This window comes from Scyliorhinus canicula, chromosome 15, assembly GCF_902713615.1.
Source record: "Scyliorhinus canicula chromosome 15, sScyCan1.1, whole genome shotgun sequence".
In the NCBI taxonomy this organism is placed as follows: domain Eukaryota; kingdom Metazoa; phylum Chordata; class Chondrichthyes; order Carcharhiniformes; family Scyliorhinidae; genus Scyliorhinus; species Scyliorhinus canicula.
In genome coordinates this window covers 86,863,754-86,884,668 of record NC_052160.1, presented here as the reverse complement: position 1 = coordinate 86,884,668, position 20,915 = coordinate 86,863,754, and the positions used below count along the sequence as shown (strand labels likewise).

Sequence of the window (20,915 nt, the reverse complement as noted above, 5' to 3'; positions counted from 1 at the left end):
TCAGCAACAGGGCATAATTTCCAAGGTAACCTAACCGACTGACTGGGTCAGCTCTATGGTATGTGTTAGAAAGCCTTCGGGAGACCTACGCATCTGCATTGATCCCAAGGATCTCAATAAGAATATAATGCTTGAACACGACCCCATCCCGAAGCACAGAGGCGTTCTAGGAGGGAAAATAAAAGGGGCCAGGGCGAAAATCTACGCTGACCCAGAGGTCCAGAGGAAATATGCGTGGTTCATGTCGAGCTTTGTGAACAAGTGACCACCGGCTAGCTTTGTGTCGAGGTCCTCCACATGCGGTATGGGATGCGGGTCCAGGCGAGAGGCCTTGTTCACCGTCAACCTGCAGTCGCTGCAAAGGCAGACCGACTTATCCAACTTCAACATCGGGACCACTGGTGCTGCCCATTCCACGAACTGTACCGGGTGCATGATATCCAAGCTTTCCAAACATCGCAATTCAGTCTCCACATTTTTAAGTAGGGCGTAGGGGCCAATTGTAGGGGCCATGGCGATCAGGTCACGTGAGCACTGTCCTTAGAGGGCGTCATACTTCTGTATGTGGGCCACCCTATATTATGGATGCTGTAATCAATGAACCACTGGAGCTCTTGGACCCCTTCCTCAACAATCTCATGTGATAGAGCCAGTTCAATGGCTCTTTTCATGTCCATGGTTGGCTCTGGCTCTATAACGTCCTCTGGGTTGCCACTTTTTTTGATCCAAATGGTCCCTTGGCATCTTGGAGAGGGATGGACCAAACTCACAGTGTTCTGCTAGCTTTCAATGTCGTGTCAGGAATTTTGTCACTGACTGCCCAGGAGTCTGCACAGTCGTGTTAAGCAGACACGGTTTTGGGTCATTGTGATTCGCTACTGGCTCCACAAGTTCTTCAAATGATTTTGAGTCCGTGGCTGCAGGATATGTGAGACTCTTAATTATGCCAAAGTTTGGGGCCCCGCAGACGGTCAGGAAGATTACCCTCCCTCAGTCCTCTCCACTGATACTGTTCGCCTGAAATAAATACTGCATTTACTCGGTATATTGGGCCCAACCTGTAACATCTGCATCAAATGGCTCTAATTTCCCAAAAAGCGGCATTTTAAAATTCCTTCCACCTCATTCCTGAATGGGTGTATTCTGGTGCGGCCAAGATTTCCAGAATCACAGTCGTTTTTACCTTGTCACCAGTATAAAATCCAGGAAGTCCAAGGAGGTGAGTTAACTGGAGCTTTATTTTAATTCAAAGAAACAGCCACTATTGCAGCATGAAACACAAAATTACAGGTCGGGACAAATGGAAGTGCCGGTCCCAGTCTGGGCGGCTTTTAAAGAGTAAAGTAATGAACCTCAGCTGGTAGGCCTCTGCCCACTGGAGGGGAAGTTTGAATTCTACAAGTCTCATGGGAAGATCAAACAGTGTATCCCCATAGACCCGTAAGGGTTATTACACCAATAAAGTGCTGTAAAGCATGACTGCTTACGGGAATCGCCAACAGTTGTAGAGCCCTGTGTTGTCTGCGTTGGGCTTTACACCATTGGCTGTGAGTAAATGTCCCACGTAAGGAACCTGGTTGACCCTGAATCTGCATTTCACAGGGTTAAGATTGAATTGGTTGGTCCTGATCAAGGATGAGACAAAGACGTGCATCATGTTCTTGCGTAGTGCAATCCCACACCAGGATATCAAATTAATAGACAGGGGAGTGGGAACCAGAGCGTTAGCTTGGAAGGTGTAATAACTGAAGGGGAAAGAGAGAAGAACAATAAGAGAACAACATCACCCTCAGGCAGAGCAAAAAAGGTGACAAGTGTGAGAAGGGAAGTGGTCAATGCAGGACTGAGGGTATTGTACCTAAATGCGCGCAGTATACGGAACAAGATGAATGAACTTGTTGCGCACATTGAAATTGGCCACTACAATGTGGGCATCACAGAGAGGTGGCTGCAAGGGAATCAGGGCTGGGATCTAAATATCCAAGCCTATGTGTCCGTTCGAAAGGACAGGCAGATGGGTAAAGGGGGCGGGATTGCATTGTTAGTAAGGAATGAAGTTAAGTCAATAGCAAGGAGCGATATAGGATCACAAGGCATAGAATCTCTGTGGGTAGAGTTGTGGAATTGCATAATGGGAGTTATGTACAGGCTCTCTAGCAGTAGTCAGGATATGGGACAGAAAATAAATCAGGTGATAGAAAAGGCATGTAAAAAAGGCAATATTACAATAATCATGGGGGACTTCAATATGCAGGTGGACTGGGAAAATCAGGTTGGTAGTGAATCCCAAGAAAATGAATTTGTGGAATGTCTAAGATGTTTTTTTGGAGCAGCTTCTGACAGAGCCTACTAGGGAATAAGAATTTGGATTTGGTGATGTACAATGAGGCAGACCTGGGGCGGGATTCTCCGTGAATCGGCGCGATGGCCCGAACCCGGCATCAAAAACGGCTCGAATCACTCTGGCATCAGGCCCCCCGAAAAGTCGCGAATTCTCTGGCCCGGAATGGGCTAGCAGCGGCGTGATGCAGGAGAAGCGCACTCACACCAACTGGGAATGTGAGAGGACTGGAGGAGATCCACCTGAACTGCGACCACTCACCATCCATGAGGAGAGGGTCCTGGAACTTGCAGGCGGACCCGAGGTGTGTGTCTCTGGGATGATGAAGGGTGTTGTTGACAGCTGTGACAGGATATCAGTGTTATCCTTGGACTTGAGCTCCGGATGTGTCCTGGGTCTTGGATCTCTGGCTTGCATCGTGTCAGTGTCAGCGCCAGCGTCGCTGATCGGCACCTGGTATCAGGAGACACCAGAGAAAAAGCATGATTAGACCGCAGGCCGAGGGAGTAGTGAGGGTATATGGAGGAACGGGGCTATGTTTGAGTGGTGGGAGTGTGTTGCGCAGGGATGTGTCTTTGAGAGCGGGCAGTAGGGGTGGTGATGGAGCTGGGTTGTGAGGGTGGTATGGGGTTGAGGGCGGTGTGGGGGGCTAGGGTAACACATGTCCCTTGGGTCGTCAGCGGGGTCTCACTTATACGCCCGACACCGACCCTCCATCCCGGCGACTGCCCTTTCCTTGAGTCCGCCAGCTGCTACCCGCACATTCTCCCGCTCTCGGCAGTTTGGGTGGCCTTCTCCGGGTGGGAGGGATCAGAAAACGCACACTGCTAGATAGTCCAACGCATGCAGCCCAGAGGGTGGTAGCTGGTGGCCAGGGCACCCAGCCACGGTGGCTGGTATGGGTGCTGCCATGTGTTGCAGGTGGGGTTCGCCTGCCCTCCGGGAGGGGCGAGGGGGCAAGTAGGGTTATGGGTGTTTGGGACTGGAGTTGGTGCCGTGCTCATGCCGGCATAAACCAACCATGCTTTTTAACGGTGTCAACCAGTCGTGCTGGCTGACGCCGATGAAGAAGGAGGTAGGGGTCGGCGGGGGGGGGGTCCGCCACATGTCGATACGGCTGGGTCATGGCTGGGGGAGAGGTGCGTTTAAAGGGGGCGGAGGCCACCCAGGGCCGGGGTGCCGGGCAATGTCGGGATTGGTGTCTGGGGAGGGTGAGGTGGGGGGGGTGTCGGGGTTGGTGTCCAGGGATGATGGGGTGGGGAGTGCCGGAGATGGGGGAGGGTGCGGTGGTTTGTGTGGCCAGGTGCCATTTGTCAACAGTGGCGACTATGCAGCCCATGGCAGCAGGATGTGGAGGTGGGTATGTGCAATAATGATATGTCGTCTACCCCCACCCCCTGCAGATCATTATTTTTGGCAATCACCCAGTGATGTTGGCCGCCATGGCGGGGGCGCTGCCCTGCATGTAGCCCTATGGAGGCTCGAGCAGGGGCATGCCAGGGAGGCCCTGTGTCTGACTGTCCTGTCCAGGCGTCCTCTGTGTCTGACTGTCCTGTCTGTCCATCCCCTGTGTCTGAATGTCCTGTCTGTCCATCCCCTGTGTCTGACTATCCTGTCTGTCCGTCCTCTATGACTGATTGTCCTGTCTGTCCGTCCCCTTGCGTGTCCTGGGTGTCGGTTTCATAGATGTGAGTGCCATGTGTTGTGGTGCCTTGAGTCGACTGGGATGGGGTGTTGTTGGTGTGGCTGCCCTCCCCATCGCTGGGTGAGTCCCTCCGGCGTTGTCATCCCGGCACTGGATTGGGGCGGCATACACCTGGGGGCTGTTGGCACGCCAGCTCGTAGAATCACCGAGGGTGGGGGGGGTGTGAATCCACGCCGCTCCGACGCCGGGACTGCAGTGCTTCGACCAGGGAAAAGCCTTGCCAACGGGGGTTGTACCGCGCGGCCCGCAGAATTGCAAGAATTGGCGCAACGTGCTGATCCCTTGGCCTGCTGCGAGTCTCCGGCCCGGCTGGGCCGAAGTCTTGCTGACGTGCCCGCAGCTCACACCGGCATAAATCACACATGCTTTTTAACAGCGTCAACCAGTCTTGCCGGTTGACGCCGACGAAGAAGGAGGTAGGGGTCGGCGTAGGGGGGCGCCACATGGTGGGGGGGGACGTTTAACGGGGGAGAAGGCAGCCCAAGGCTGAGGTGCCGGACGATGTTGGGGTTGGTGTCTGGGGAGGATGGGAATGGGGTGGGGCGTGTCGGGGTTGGTGGGGTGGGGGGTGTCGGGGTTGGTATCCGGGGAGGGTGGGCAGTTGGCCATCCCTGTCTGCGTCTGGGCGACGCCGGCCAGCACCTGAGCAATGGCGCCGATGCTCTCTGCGATGGCCTGCTGAGACTCTGCCATGGCCTGCTTAGACCAGGCCACAGTGTTTAGCGCCTCTGCGATCTTCAGTTGGCTCTCACTCATGGTTGCCTGTGAGAGGGCAGCCATGTCGTGGGCCACGGATGACACCTGCACGGAGAGCCCCAGGCGTTGCATACTGCTACCCATGTCCGACACCGTCGCCCCCATTGCCTCCACCGCGGAAGTCACCCATGCGGTGTAGGCCTGGGTGGCACGCATGACCAGCACCACTCGCTGCTCCTGCACGCGGGTGGACTCCTCCACCTGTGTGTGCAGGTGCTGCAAGCCGGCCGTCACCCCCGCCACTTGTCCCAGGGTCCCTGACTGCATCGGGTCCATGGGTGTGGGAACTCCGGGACCCGTCTGGGCGGCAGCTGGCCGCTGGGGCCAGGCTGAGCTTTAACGTTCCGGCCCCTCGGCTGCTCCTACCTCCACCTGCTGACTGGTACGGCTGTGTTGTGCGCACCAATGAGTGTCCCAGAGACCTCATGACTAAAGTGCCCAACTGAGGTGAGAGTGTCTGCGATGGTGGAGGGTGCAGGAGATAGCAGTGGCGTTCCGTGGATGTCCTCATCAAACCGGGGACCCCTGGTGTGGTGTGTCCTGTCCATCCGTCCCCTGTGTCTGACTGTCCTGTCCGTCCATCGCCTGTGTCTGACTGTCCTGTCTGTCCGTCCCCTGTGTCTGACTGTCCTTTCTTTTATCCCGTCCTCTGTGTCTGATTGTCCTGTCTGTCTGTCTCCTGTGTCTAACTGTCCTATCTGTCTGTCCCCTGTGTCTGACTGTCCTGTCTGTCCGTCACCTGTGTCTGACTGTCCTGTCTGCCCGTCCTCTGTGTCTGATTGTCCTGTCTGTCTCCTGTGTCTGACTGTCCTATCTGTCTGTCCCCTGTGTCTGACTGTCCTGTCTGCCCGTCCTCTGTGTCTGACTGTCCTGTCTGTCCGTCCCCTTGTGTGTCCTCGGTGGCGGTGTCATCAGTGCAGGTGCCCTGTGTCGTGGTGTCTTGAGTTGACTGGGATGGGTAGCTGTTGGTGTGGCTGCCCACCCCGTCGCTGGATGAGTCCCTACGTCGTGGTCGTCCTGGCACTGGATGGGAGTGGCGTACGCCTGATGGCCCAGGTGGATCCATGGCTTGTGGTCACCCTGGCACCCCCTGGGGGCAGCCGCCGGTAGATGGCCCGGGTGGGTCCCTGGCTTGTGGTCACCCTGGCACGGCCTGGGGGTGGTCTGCATCCGCAGGGACTGGATGCCGTGTGGTCCTGCAATACACTATACGGCATGCATGATTAGATACGCAGACGGGGCTGAGGGGTGGTGGGTGGACGGGCGAAGGGGCAATGGGAGGAGGGGGGGGGGGCGAAGAGGGAATGAGAGGAGGGGAGGGGACAGGCAGGACGTGTCTCACTTGGTGGTGCGCCCCCGATCTCTGCATCCTCAACCTCCGGTCCTCGGGTTCGCCTGTGAGGTCCAAGGCACTCTCTTCATGAACGGTGAGGGGGCGCAATTCAGATGGACCCCCTCCGGTCCTGGGACGCTCCCGACTGTTATGGGTACGCTTCTCCTGGGGAGGGCGGGGGGGGGGGGGGGGGGGGGGGGGGAGAAGAAAGAAAGATAGAAAGATCATTGTTCGGCGGACTTATACTTGCAGCCCAGCAGTTGGGTGTATGTTGGCATAGGTTCAGAGGCCATCCTGCCAATGCAGCTTGCATGGGTGGGTGCTGCGCTGTGGGTCTCAGTTCGGGCTGTACTGCCCATCATGCGGAGGGGGGTGGCAGTGCTACATGTGTGGGGGGTTGGTGCCGTGGGCACAGTGGGGGGTACTCACACTGGCTGCCCTGACTACGTCATTGACCACCTTGTGGCACTGGCTGCCTGTCCTGGGGTTATGCCCAGGGCGCTGACGGCTTCTCACACCTCCCTCCACAGGCGACGGCTAGTGTTGGCTGCAACCCTACGACCGTGTCCGGCTACACGGCGTCCAGGAGCGCTTCGATGTCCCGGTCCTGGAACCTCAGCGCTGCGCGGCCATCTTCCCGCGTTGCACTGTTTCTCTGCTGATAGCGTACATTTAACAGCAATGCAGCGCGGCATCACTGACGGCTTTCCGGGTCGCGCCGTCACACTTCCCATGACGACCGTGCTGGCCCTTTCCGTGGGGCACAATATGCGCACTTTTGCTGGCCTCGATGCCGGAGTCGTTCGCACCGCTTTTGACGCCAGCATCGGAACTTGGCCGCGGGATCAGAGAATCCCGGCCCCAATATCTGGAAAAGGGGGTTCTGTTCAGTGAAATCAGGAACAGAGAGAGAGGCTCCCAGTTAATGACATGGCTGCAAGGTGCAGGCCTGCAGATGTCAGCTAGCAAAAAGCCAGACATCCATGATGACACCTTAATAAAGCCTTTGAAGCAGAGGTGTGTGGTTGACATGGCTGGATAGCTGAGAGATTGTGTGGAAGCTTGAATGCACATGGTGTTTTAGGGCAGAGGAATACTGAAAGGAAGACTGAAATCCTGAGTATGGATCCTTGGTGAAGGCATTAGAGCAAAAGCGCTGTTTGGGAGAAGATTCTAAACGTTTTTTCAAGAGCGGAATTTGGAAACCCTTGTACAAAAGTCAGAGTTCCAGTGAAACCAGTTGGCTCAGTGCAACAAGCATCTGGGGGTATGTGATGAGAAATCCACAGATGTTGCTTTTGGTGACATCTCCTATATGGTTTCAGAATATTGTGTGTCTGACCACATTTTTCTTACTGGTTTGCATGGACTATATATACTGAAGATTGTAAGATGTATTTTATCCTCACATTGTTGTATATATCTGTAAAGCTATAGCCAGGGTGATGTAGTGCATTATAGTTAATCGTATCTTGTTTAATAAAGGTTCTGTTCTCTTGTTAAAAGTTAGTTGGCAGTCCTGTGACTCAGTTCATCCACATTTTGAAACAAAAAATAAAAGTTAAAATCTGTTCAATCGGAGTTCACTCTGGGACCTGACATGTCCAGTCATAACATCAGCTGGAATTATAACAGTGTTAATGTAACGCATTTGTAAAGAATTTTATGAATGCCTGTTTTCTGTTTATATTTAAGGTAAAAACATTGAAATTGACAACAGAAGCAGCACTTCAAACACAGAAAGAAACTGAGATTATGTGCCAGAACAAGATTGCTGAAATGGTCACACTAATGGAAAAGCACAAGGTATTTTCAGATACATTTCATTTTATGTTTCTGGATCTTTTCTAACCTTTTTATTGTAGATTATTTTGGTTGTTAACTCACTTTCATGTACAAGTTCCATTACCTCACACCTTCAAAAATAGCCCTGTATGTTTGCAAGGTCTTTTTGATCACTTATTATTTTGTCAGGCTCTTGGGACTACGGCACTGAGGACCCAGGTTCGAATCCTGGCCCTGGGTCATTGTCTGTGTGCAGTTTGCACATTCTCCCCCGTGTCTGCATGGGTTTCACCCCTCACAACCCAAAGATGTGCAGGTTAGGTGGATTGGCCATGCGAAATTGCCCCTTTATTGGTAAAAAAAATAATTGGGTACTCCAAATTTATAATAAATAAATAAATAAATTTGTCAGGGTCAGTGGAATAATTGCTTTCTATGATTATTTAACAATTTCACTATCATTGTAAAATGTGACTACCAGGTTGGTAGGTGAATTAAGTATGACTTATGGCTGGATTTTTTGTCGGCTGTCGCCAGAATTGAGAACCGCAATCGGGCGGAGAATCACCAGTCACCAATAATCGAAGTTGGCTAGGCGCCCAGGGGAATGCCATGCTCTGAGCACCTCGATAGCGGCGTGAATGCATTCCACACTGCATGTCGGCGTGGACATGCAAATTTCACAGTAACAACCATTAGTACTTCATTAACAGGCCCAACCTGGTAGTCCCTGGCCTCCCGCGACGCTCCGCGGCTAGGTTCACGAGTGGTATTTAAAAATGGGGACTGGATACTGTGACCGATGAGGGAGAGCGAGGAAGTAAGTAAAGTTTCCAAAAGCGCAGCTGTGGGCTGCCAGTTGTGCAGCTGGTTGGGGGGACGTCTGCCAGGGCCAGGGGAGTGCGACCAGGGGTAGAGCCATGTGGTCAGGTGTCTCCCGGGACCGGGATGGCTGGGCACGAACCACCATTGTTGCGGCCTGCAATGTCCCCCATAACCTCCCTCCCCCCACTCCCATCCTCATGTATTCCCCCACCCCCGTCGACGCTCCAATCCCCCACACCCCATCCCACCCCCTTCAGCCTCCCACCAGTTGCACCAGAGGATGGTGGCCCTAGAGCGGCAGCATCGGTGGGTCTAGTCCATGGGGTGATGGATGATGACGACCCACTCTGCGATGGGGTCTGGTGCTCTGCCATGTCTAACAATGTCTGGCTTCCGCCGAAGTGTCGCATTAAATTGGATGAACCCTGCATGCGTGTTTGCCATTCCGTCACACGGGCCCTTAGTTCTTCGGGGGTAGAGGTGTACAGTGAGCAATGATGGGTCAAGCACCGGGTAGGTCCACCACACGGCGCCACATCCATCTTCCGGGTGGCGTGGTGCCACTATGTTCTACCTATTGTCCATCAGATATGCCAGGGACAGGTGGAAGGGGATTCACACTTGTTGCGGCGTTCCAGCATCTCCGTGGCAGACTACTCATCACTTAACTTCTCTCAAGGTGTCTGATGGTCCCATGGCTACTCCTTGGAGTGACTGTGTAGCCAATGCGAGCTCCGGGGCTCCGCCATCACCTGGCTCTGCCAGTCCTGGAGGCCCGCTTTCGTCTCGACCAGTGTCTCCATTGTCATGGTCATGGAGCACACAGACTGTGCCCCATCCCTCTGCGCCTATACCACATCCCACTGGGAACGTGCCAGTTCCCTCTGTGTCTGGTTCAGGTCAGCTCTTGCCGACATGGCTTGTTGTGACTGGGCCATGCTGTGGAACGCCGCAGCAATTTCTATGTGGTCCGCGGTACATGGTTGCCTGTGAGATTGCTGCCCTATCATATGCCTTAGCCACTGCCCACACACTGTTCGCAAGGCCTTGGGAATTCTGACCCATGACCGATACCTTTGCATCCAAGGCGGACACTACACGTGCAGTGTTAGCCTGGGTGGCAAACATGGTCAGCACCGCCTCTTTCCCATGCCGGCAGTTGGATTTCTCCAGCTGTACCTACAGGCACTAGATGGTTACAGGGGGTGTGGGAACAGTCCCGGACAGTCACACTGCATCGCCCGGTGGGTCGTAGGGTTGCTGCTGGGGGCACCAGCCGGTTCTGCCTCATCGGGAAGTGATCCTGCAAGGCAAAAGACAAGACGCATGGTTAGATCACGGGTCGGTGTGCTGCAGTGGGGAAAGGGGAGATTCGCGTGCCATAGTAACATCGCAACGCATTGTGGGCTCACTTGGTTGTACCATGCCGACTTCCGTCTCAGTGATTGTCCGCTCTCCCACCCCACCATCCAGGTCGAACACCCTCTGCTCTGCAACGGTGAGGGGCTACAAGTCCGGCGGGCCCACTCTGGTTCACTCCCTGTGGGCCACCTTCTCCTGCAGGGATATATAATGCAGTGTGAGACACTCGGATGTGGGCAGGACAGGGGTCCGCATCTGATGGCCTTTGTGTGTAGCGCACTCGGCCATGGCGCGAAGCATGGGTGTTGGTAGGTGGTGCAGGGTGGAGTACGATGGGGCTGGTGATGGGTGGGGTGCTCTGGGGAGGGGGAGGGGCTGCACGGTGTTGGGTGGGGCCGTGTGGCACGAGGTGGTTCCGGGGCACAGAGGTGGTGGCTCAGCATGTCTGGCCAGAGGATTGCCCATTGTGGCCCAGCACTGCCTGCTGGTCTGCCTGTTGAGGGATACTTTGGGGTGGGAGGATAGGGGCGGGGGGCTGGCAACTGGGACATGGGTCGTTCCAGGGGCGTGGTGGTGGTGAATCATCCTGGCCACCCTGAGAAGGTCATGCATCTACTGCATGGTCTGGTGGTGGGGCCCTTGGCCTCTGCCACCTGCGCCTAGACCCAGCCAACATCAGCAGGTGGCAGCCTCAATCCCACCCCGGGGAAATAGGGGACGGGATTCGCCAATAATGGAGCTCTTCCCCAAGCCGGCGTGCAAAGCGGCGCCAACCACTCTGGCGTCAATGGTCCCTGATAATGGGGAATGCTCCCCTTCCTAGGGGGCTAGGTTGGCGCCAGAGTGGTCCCCGCAGCTCCAGCCGGCGTATTTCCGTGCATGCGCACTACAGCCGGCATTTTCCACGCATGCGCGGGGGTTCCCTTCTCTGCGCCGACCCCCGGGCTATATGGCAGAGCCCGATAGGGGCCAGTGCGGAGTTAAATAGGCCCCTACGGAACTAACCCACCCGCCAATCGGTGGGCACGATCGCGGTCCAAGCCACCGTGGGGGCCCACCTGGGGTCGGATCCACTCCCCCCCCCCTCCCCCTCAAGGATGGCCCCCGCAGATTCACCTTCCAAGTCCTGTTGTGTGGGACCTGAGTAATCCACGCTGGCGGGACTTGGCCAAACACGTCGGCCCATCGGGGCCCGGAGAATCGCTGGGGGGCATTAGAGTGTGGGGAATGGAGTGCATTTATGCAGCTCCAGCTTGTCGGGCTCTCCAGTGCCAATCCCGACCGCAGCAAATCCAACGCCAGCGCCTGTTGGAATTGCACTAGTTTCTCGTGGCGCACAGGCTAGCCCATTTGCATGTCCTGAATTGGTCCGGCAGTCGCACCTCCATTATTATCATAGAAGTCCCGCAATTCGGTCCCAGCATCAGCACTGAGTGCTGCATTCTCCACCCCGACGTGCCACTTTTCTGTTTCACCCTGCCGGCAGGATGCCCCGTTCCGACAGATGGTTAATGGGGTTTCCCATTGTGGGGCAGCCCCATGCCGTCAGGAAATCCCTGGGTTGCTGGCAAAATGGAGCAGCGCGTTGGTGGAGAATCCAGCCCTGAGTCTCTGAAATGGAGAATCAGCGCTTAGCCTTTTTCATTCAACAGTTCCTGAGCGAGATTTTCCGTTTCTAAGACTAAGTGTTGACGCCAACATAGAATCCGTGAGCAGAAAATTGCACCTGGACCGATTCTGCTAACATTGAGGGGTTAGCACCTGTGCTGCATGGAACACAATTGATTCCAATGAAAAAAGGTGCAGGATTAGCCAGGTCCATGATCGACACTCGGGAGGCTAACAAGCTGCAGCCGCACATTTACATTGCAATCCCCACACACACTTATCCCTGCAAACAAGATGGCACTGGTTGCACTTCAGCTGATGGGTCCGCTTGGGCCGAAGGGCACACAGGGAAGTGCCCTGCGAGGACACTTATACGACCTGTGGCGCTAAGTTCAAAGTGGGCTATTAGCGGTGTGCGCAGCCGCATGGCTGCCTTGCCGGCTGTGGCAATGGTGTTCCATACCCGTCCACCCCAACCCCACAGCCCAATCCTCCTGGCCACCCCCCACTACTCCCCCAGCTCTGGCAGAAGCCCCCGGCCAGCGACACAACTGTCAGCAAACTATGGCGATGTTGGACACCTTCCGTACCCCCTCTTTCTTCCTCAGCAGCCGCCAGGCTGGTTTCACGATTTTTATAAACACAAGAGAACCACGCGTCGGGAATGCGGTCCACCGGAGGTGGAGAATTGTGGAAGCCCTGGAGAATACTGTGTCAGACCCGCCAATGATGTGCAAACTGTGTCTCTTGTACGTGTGTTCCGGAACGCATTGACGCCTCTAGTGATGTGCTGGAGGATTGCGTTTTGCTGTCAAATCGGCGCTTGCCGCAATTTCGACGTCGGAACCGATTTTCCGCCCAATCGCCTTTTCCGATTTTAGCTTCAGTGAATGGAGATTAGGGAATTTAAGGTGATCGCAGCAGTGATAGAATTTACCCTGCAGTTTGAGAAGAAGAAGCTGGAATCAGATGTAACGGTATTACAATTAAATAAGGGTAACTACAAAGACATGAGGGAGGAGCTGGCCAGAGTTGATTGGAAAAGGAGACTAGTAGAAAAGACAGTGGAAAGCAATGGCAGGAGTTTTGCGGGGTTATTCAGGAGACACAACAGAAATTCATCCCAAGGAGAATGAAACATGCTAAGGGGAGGACAAGGCATCCATGGCTGATGAGGGTAGTCAAGGACAGCATATGAGCAAAAGAAAAAGCATACAAAGTGGTGAGGATTACTGGGAAGCCAGAGAATTGGGACGCCTTCAAAGCAAGCAGATGACAACTAAAAAAGCAAGAAGGGGGAAGAAGATGAAATATGAGTGTAAGCTCGCTAGTAATATAAAAGAGACATTGGACCACTGAAAAATTAGGCTGGAGAAGTAACAATAGGAAACAAAGAAATGGCAAAGAAACTGAATAGTTACTTTGCATCAGTCTTCACGGTGGGAGACACCAGTGGGATGCCAGAGCTCCAGAAGAATCATGGAGCAGAGGTTAGTGCAGTGGACACCACTAAGGAGAAGGTTCTGGCCAAACTGAAAGTTCTGAATGTGGATAAATCACCTGGACCAGATGGACTGCACCCCAGGGTGCTAAAAGAGATAGCTGAGGAGATTGTGGAGGCATTGATGGTGATCTTTCAGGATTCACTGGAGGTAGGGAGGGTCCCAGATGACTGGAAAATGGGTAATGTAACACTGCTGTTTAAGAAGGGAGGCAGGCAGAAGACCAGAAATTATAGGCCGGTTAGCCTGTCTTCGGTCGTTGGTAAGATTTTAGAGTCCATTATTAAAGACGAGATCGCGGAGTACCTAGAATTGCATGACAAAATAGGACTGAGTCAGCACGGCTTCATCAAGGGGGGGGGTCATGTCTGATAAATCTGTTAGAGTTTTTTGAGGAAGTAACAGGGAAGTTAGACAAAGAAGAATCAGTGGATGTGATTTATTTAGATTTCCAGAAGGCCTTTGACAAGGTGCCACATAGGAGACTGTGATATGAGTTAAGAGCCCATTGTGTTAAGGGTAAGATCCTTGCATGGATAGAGGATTCACTGGCTGGCAGAAGGCAGAGAGTAGGGATAAAGGCGGCTTTTTCAGGATGGCAGCCGGTGACTAGTGGTGTGCCTCAGGGGTCTGGGCTGGGACCAACTTTTCACAGTTTACATTAATGATCTGGAATAAGGAACTGAAGGCACTGTTGCTAAGTTTGCAGCTGATACAAAGATCTGTAGAGGAACAGGTAGTATTGAGGAAGCAAGGAGGAGTGCAGAAGGACTTGGACAGGCTAGGAGAGTGGGCAAAGAAGTGGCAGATGGAATACAATGTGGAAAATTGTGAGGTTATGTACTTTGGAAGGAGGAATAGAGGCATAGACTCTCTTCTAAATGGGGAAATTCTAAGGAAATCAGAAGCACAAAGGGACTTGGGAGTCCTTGTTCATGATTCTCGTAAGGTTAACGTGCAGGTTCAGTCAGCACTTAGGAAGGCAAATGCAATGCTCACATTCATGTCAAGAGGGCTAGAATACAAGGGCAGAATGCACTTCTGAGGCTGTATAAGGCTCTGGTCAGACCCCATTTGGAATACTGTGAGCACCTTTGAGCCCCATATCTATGGAATGATGTGCTGGCCTTGAAAAGGGTCCAGAGGAGATTCAGAAGAATGATCCCTGGAATGAAGAGCTTGTTGTATGAGGAATGGTTGAGGACTCTGGGTCTGTACTTGTTGGAGTTTAGAAGGATGTAGGGGCATCTTATTGAAACTTGCAGGATACTGCGAGGCCTGGATAGAGTGGACATGGAGAGGATGTTTCCTCTTGCAGGAAAAGCTAGAATCAGAGGACACGATCTCAGACTAAAGGGATGATCGTTCAAAACAGAGATGAGGAGGAATTTTGGTGAATCTGTGGAACTCTTTACTGCAGAAGGAACATTTTGAGGGATTATTTAGTGTTGTATTATTTTTGGCATTATCTTTGAAGTAAGGGGTGTTAAGTGATCCAATTTTTACTTAAAACGGTTAGTTGAATTCATGGAATAAACATTGTTTTGTGTTTAAACACCCACGTGTCCATAATTGTAATACCACACCTGGAGAACAAGCAGTGTGCTTCAAAAGCAACAATACATTAAAAGGGAGAGGTTGGTTGAACTCCATGATACATTTTGGGGTTCTGAAAATACCGCTCCTATAACACTTCTTACCGACATTTCATCTTCCTCTGTTTCCTGGGGGTTCACATTGTGGCCTGTTACTAGCTGATCAAACAGATCACTCCTCGTGCAACCCACAACGTTTCCTGCTGGCACAATTGGAACAAGTCATAATATGGCTCATGGGCCGACTCTTACTCAAGCCAGTGGTCCACATGATTCTTTAAAACTTTATCCCATACTTTAACTTCATAGGACAACGGCCCTGTTCTGACCAGGACAGCCCTTGGGTCCCAATTTGGTCCGTTACTGAAATTCTTCGAAAACATTGGGATTGGGACTCTCCGTAAGTGTTGACACCGGGGCAGGATTCATGGACTTCCATGGCAGCAAAACTGGTGCGGACCTGGACCAATACAGCGAATGTTAAGGGACGAGCACAATTGCCATGTGGAATTCAATCGATTCCAATGCGAAACGGTCCCTGATTCACCTGATTCGCAATTGAGACTCAGGGGGCTGACAAGCTGCAGCCACATATACACTTCACTCCTAATACACACCATTCCAGCCAAGAAGATGGCAGCTTGACCCGCAGCAGATGCTGAGCTCAATACCCTCATGGATGCCATAGTGGAGAGGTGGGCTATACTCTACCTTGGCCCAGGAATGGGGCTGCCAGCCGCCGATGTTTGCCATGCCTGGGCGCAGGTGGCAGAGGTGGTCAGCGCCACCAACAACACCATCCAGGGCGGCCTCCAGTGCCATAAAAAATACATGACCTCCTCAGTGCGGCAAGGGTGAATAGACAGCACTGTGCCCCTGCACTACATGGCGGCACCCATATCGGCTGCCATGGCCGGGTACCCTGGCCATTGAAAACATCAGCTACCCACCCCAAGTGCTGCATACTTCGGACTGTGATTCCTGTTTCATCCCCAAGAGATGGTCGCTCATAACAGCAGTGAGCGGGAGAAGATTGAAGGGGGACCGCAAGCCCTGCGGCCCCTCACTGCAGCAGAGCAACGGGCCCTAGACATGGTCGCTGAACCAAAGGAAATGGCTGTCACTGGGGTGGAGATCGGCTTCGAACGAGGAAGTGGGACCCTACTTAGTTGCAGTTCCCCGTTGCGCATGTGTTAAGACCCCCCCAACACCACCCTCACCCCATGCCATCCTCACCGCAACACCACCCTTACCCCTACACCATCATCACCCGCTCAACATTCTCACACCACCCCAGCTACCAAACGGTCTCCTGTCTAATCATGCATCTTGTCTTGTGTCTTGCAGGACCCACTGGTGATGGAGTGGGTCCATCTGATGTCACCCACCCCCTGCCACAGCCTGAACCCTGTGAGCCGGGGAGCGATGATGACACCGTAATGGAGTTGACCCACATGCCCGAAACCTGGAGCTCGAGTCCAACGTTGACACTGGTTTTTCCTCACAGCTGTCTCCAACAATCTCCACCATCCCAAAGACACTCACTTCGGTTATGCGCTTCAATGAAGAGGCTCCTGGGACACACTCTGGTGCACACCCAGATGCTCCGGTATATCAGGTGGAGGGAGGAACACCCGAGGGGGTGCAGTCGGAAATCAGGCCGACCCAGGGACTGGCTGTCGCCAGATCGGGTTCAGGCTTTGGAGGCTATTGGAGATTCCCATAGATTGTGGAGATGCAGTCACAGAGGAAGGGATTACATAAGGTGAGCATCCAGCACCTGCAGGTCCATGTGGCCGAGTCCAACCATGTGCAGGAGCAGAAGATGGTGCCAGCCACACATGCCACCCAGGCTAACACCGCACCACGGGTGGCATCCGCGATGGAGGCTCTTGGTGTGGAAGTTTTGGTTGCGAGCGTTGCGGCTGTGGATCAGCATGTCCAATGCCCGGGGCATTCTGTGCAGGTGGTGGTTGAGGACCAGGACAGGGCAGCCCTCTCATGGGCAGCCATGTGCCAGAGACACCTAGACATGGCAGCGGCGCTCCTGAGCTTCGCCCAGTCACAGTCGTCCAGAGCTGAGAGTGTCGCCGGCATTGCCCAGGTGCTGGCCAATGTGGCACAGATGCAGAGGAAGGTGGCCCAGTCCCAGAGGGAGATGGCACAGTCACTGCCTAATGTAAGAAGTCTTACAACACCAGGTTAAAGTCCAACAGGTTTGTTTCGAATCAATAGCTTTTGGAACGCAGCTCTTTCTTCAGGTGACTCCAGCATCTTCACATCATGACTGCCTAATCTATAACTGACCCAGAAGGCGGTGGCACAGTTAATGGGTGATGTGCCGCAATCACAGACAAACATAGTCCACCCCCTGTGCTCCATGGCGATGAGCATGCAGGCCCTGGCCGAGACGAGAGCAGTCCTCCAGGACTGGCAACCCCAGGTGGCGGGGGAGCAACAGAGGTTAGCTCCACTCTCAGGCCCATGGAATATCCTCCATCCATGGAGTATCCCGGGCGCCATCGGACACCCCGATGGAAGAGGAGGTTATGGGACCCGTGCCGATGACTCCCGCAGGGGAGGTGCCAGAACACCGCAGCACCTCAGACTCCCCTCCCCAATCCCCCTCCCCCTGTCCCTTATGTATCTGATGGGCAGCGGGTAGAACATGCGACATCACGCCACCTGGGACACCCGAGCAGCAGCCAGGCCCATCCAGGCCCGGTCGCCCCAGAAGATGGCCGCCAATAGGGATCCAGGTCACAGGGAGGAAATCACAGCAGGCCGCCTCCACCCCTGATGTTCTGTCTGATGATCCATCTAGACGTAGTGTTAGGGCCTGTAAGCCTAGAAAATTAGACACCAGTTATGTTTGCATCGGTGCAGGGCACAGTTTAGTGATAGGGGCTGGGCACATTGTTATGGCAGCGCCGTTTTCAGAACCCCAAAATGTATCATGGAGTTCAACCAACCTCGCCCTTTAATGTATTGTTGCTTTTGAAGCACACGGCTTGGTCTCCAGGTGTGGTATTACAATTATGGACACATGGGTTTTTAAACACAAAACAATGAATTCAATTTAACCTTTTCAAATAAACATTGGATCATTTACCACCCCTTATTCCAAAGATAACCCCGAAAATAATACAACACTAAATAATCCCTCAAAATGTTCCTTCAAACCTCCAAAATACTTCACCTTTAACAACAGACGTGAGGTTACATTCAATATACTTATAGTCTTTGGATTTTCAGACATCAACAGACCAGTTCTGTGTTTTCTTCTTGCAGCTTTTTGCAAAACACACAAACACACCCAGCTTTCTCCTCAAACCGGCTTTCTCCTTTCAAACATCTCACAGCAAACCAACCAGGCACTTTTCAGCTGCTCTCTCTCAAAACTGAAACCTAAACACTGCTAAATGGTTGAGCTAAAAAAAAACAGCTCCACCCACACTCTGACATCACTTCAGCACTATGAGCTGCTGCATTTCTTAAAGGTACATTGCTTAAACATCCATTTCTTAAAAGGTACTCTCACATGACAACATATCTGTATATATGTTGTCACATCAGACACTTGTTCACACCATTACAACCTGCCTCGGTGCTCTGTCAGAAGGGTGTGATGGGTGGCCTGCTCTGGACACGTGCGTGGGCAGGAGTCAGACATTGTCAAATGATGTGGAGCACCAGAGCTCATTGCAGAGTGGGTTGTCATCATCCTCCATCCCATAGTTCCGACCCGCTGTGACTACCAAATCAGGACTCGCACCCCCGTAGTGAGGCAGGTAGATATCATGAAGGAGTTGCAGGTGTGGGGCAGGGGTGATGCGGTATCTGTGTGCCTGGCCAGACCCCCTTCCCCCAGTCGATCAGAGAGTTCCTTGTGTCTTGGCCCTGGAGCACAAGTCATGCTTTCCAAGGCTTCCTAGGCCCCATGTCCTGGCCAATCTTGCCCTTCCCTGCATCCTCCACATTGGACAAAGCCTGGAGTTCATCCTCCTCATCCAGCACATCGCCTTTCTGCTACGCAATGATGCAGGCGACTCTTCCAGCATGATACTGGAGGGCCTCTCCAGAGGGGTCCATGCACCTGAACTACATCTTCAGGTGGCCGAAGCAGCGCTCAATCACTCTCCTGTTCGCTGCATGGGCATCATAGTGGGTATCAGCGTCGGTCTGTGACCTTCGGATAGGCGTCATCAGCCACGACCGCAATGGATAGCTCCTGTCGCCCAGGAGCGTGTGCCTCGAAGAGGCCGGGAATCGTCGAGTGTGTCAGTATGAAAGCTTCGTACACACTCCCTGCGTATCGGGTGCAGACGTGCATGATGCATCTGATGGTCACACATCAGCTGCACATTCATAGAGTGGAAACCCTTTCGGTTTGTGTGGAGGGGCTGTCACTTGCAGGTGCTTGTAGGGTGACATGCACCCTGTCGATCACCCCCTGGACTCGGGCATGTCTGTGATGGTGGCAAACCCAGCTGCCCAGACATCGTGGTAGATTAGGTCCACATTGAAATGGATGTATTGTGCCAACTGGGCAAATAGGGACTCTGTGACAGCATGGAAGCACCTGTACACCGATCTCTGAGATTTCGGATAGGTCCCCACTTGGCACCTGGAAGGACCCTGTGGCATAAAGGTTCTGGAGACCATCACCTTGACGGGAGCGAGCATGCTCCTCCAGTCCCCGCAGTGACAGGTTGCCATGATCCGGCAGATATGTTGCACTGTCTCCCTGCTCGTCTGGAGTCTTTGATGGCATGCCTGGTCTGGCAGATCCTTGAATGACAGGTGCTGCCGGTGCACAATTGGCCTCATAGATACGTAGAAGATCGAAGCAAGAAGAAGCCTTTTGGCCCTTCTAGCCTGCTCCGCCTTTTATCACGATCATGGCTGATCATCCAACTCAATAACCTAATCCTGCTTTCTCTCCATAACCTTTGATCCCATTCGTCCCAAGATCTATATCTAGCCGCCTCTTGAATATATTCAATATTTTAGCATCAGCTATTTCCTGTGGTAATGAATTACACAGGCTCACCACTCTTTGGGTGAAGAAATGTCTTCTCATCTCTGTCTGAAATGATTTACCCTGAATCCTCATACTGTGACCCCTGGTCTGGACAAACCCACCATTGGGAACAGCTTCCTCAGAAAAAGAGATACAATATTCTAGGCATGGCCTCTCCAAGGCTCTGTATAATTGCAACAACACGTTCCTCCTCCTGTACTCAAAACCTCTCACAATGAAGACCAACATACCATTAGCCTTCTTTATCGCCTGCTGGACCTGCATGCTTACCTTCAGCGACTGGTGCACAAGGACACCCAGGTCCCGCAGCACAAACCCCTCTCCCAATTTACAACCATTCAGATAGTAATCTGCCTTCCTGTTTTTGCTTCCAAAGTGAATAACCTCACACTTATTCAAATTATCTTGCACCAGCCATTGATGTGTCCACTCGCCCAATCTGTCCAGATCATGCTGTAGGATCTCTGCATCCATGTGACAGTTCACCCTCCCACCCAGCTTGGTACCATTGTAAATTCTGAGATGTTATTTTTGTGCGTCATCCAAATTATTGATATATATTGTGAATAGCTGGGGTCCCAGCACCAATTCCTGTGGCACCCCACTAGTTACTGCCTGCCAATTTTCAAAGAACCCATTAATTCCTACTCTTTGTTTCCTCTCTGCCAACCAGTTTTCTATCCACCTCAATACATTTCCACCAATCCCATGCGCTATAATTTTGCACAATAATCTCTTCTGCAGGATTTTGTCAAACGCCTTCTGAAAGTCCAAATATACCACATCGACTGGCTCTCCCTTGTCAACTATACTGGTTACCTCTTCAAAGAATTCCAACAAATTTGTTAAGCATGATTTTCCCTTCATAAATCCATGCTGACTCTGACTGATCCTGTCACTGCTTTCTAAATGTTCCGCTATAAAGTCCTTGATAAGGGATTCAAGCATTTTCTCCACTACTGATGTTAGGCTTACTGGTCTATAATTCCCTGCTTTCTCTCTACCTCCCTTTTTGAATATCGGAGTGACATGAGCTACCCTCCAATCTGCAGGGACAGT

The 20,915-nt window shown here is 52.7% G+C and overlaps 1 protein-coding gene across 5 annotated transcripts in view; it reads left to right on the top strand.

Annotated features, from left to right (window-relative positions):
* sycp1 (synaptonemal complex protein 1) overlaps nt 1-20,915 on the top strand; it is a 741,816-nt gene that overhangs the window by 539,388 nt on the left and 181,513 nt on the right. For all 5 annotated transcript variants that reach the window (XM_038820847.1, XM_038820848.1, XM_038820846.1 and 2 more), the window contains one exon: nt 7,831-7,941. In XM_038820847.1, the coding sequence (XP_038676775.1) occupies nt 7,831-7,941 (111 nt within the window). The remainder of the gene's footprint in view (nt 1-7,830; nt 7,942-20,915) is intronic.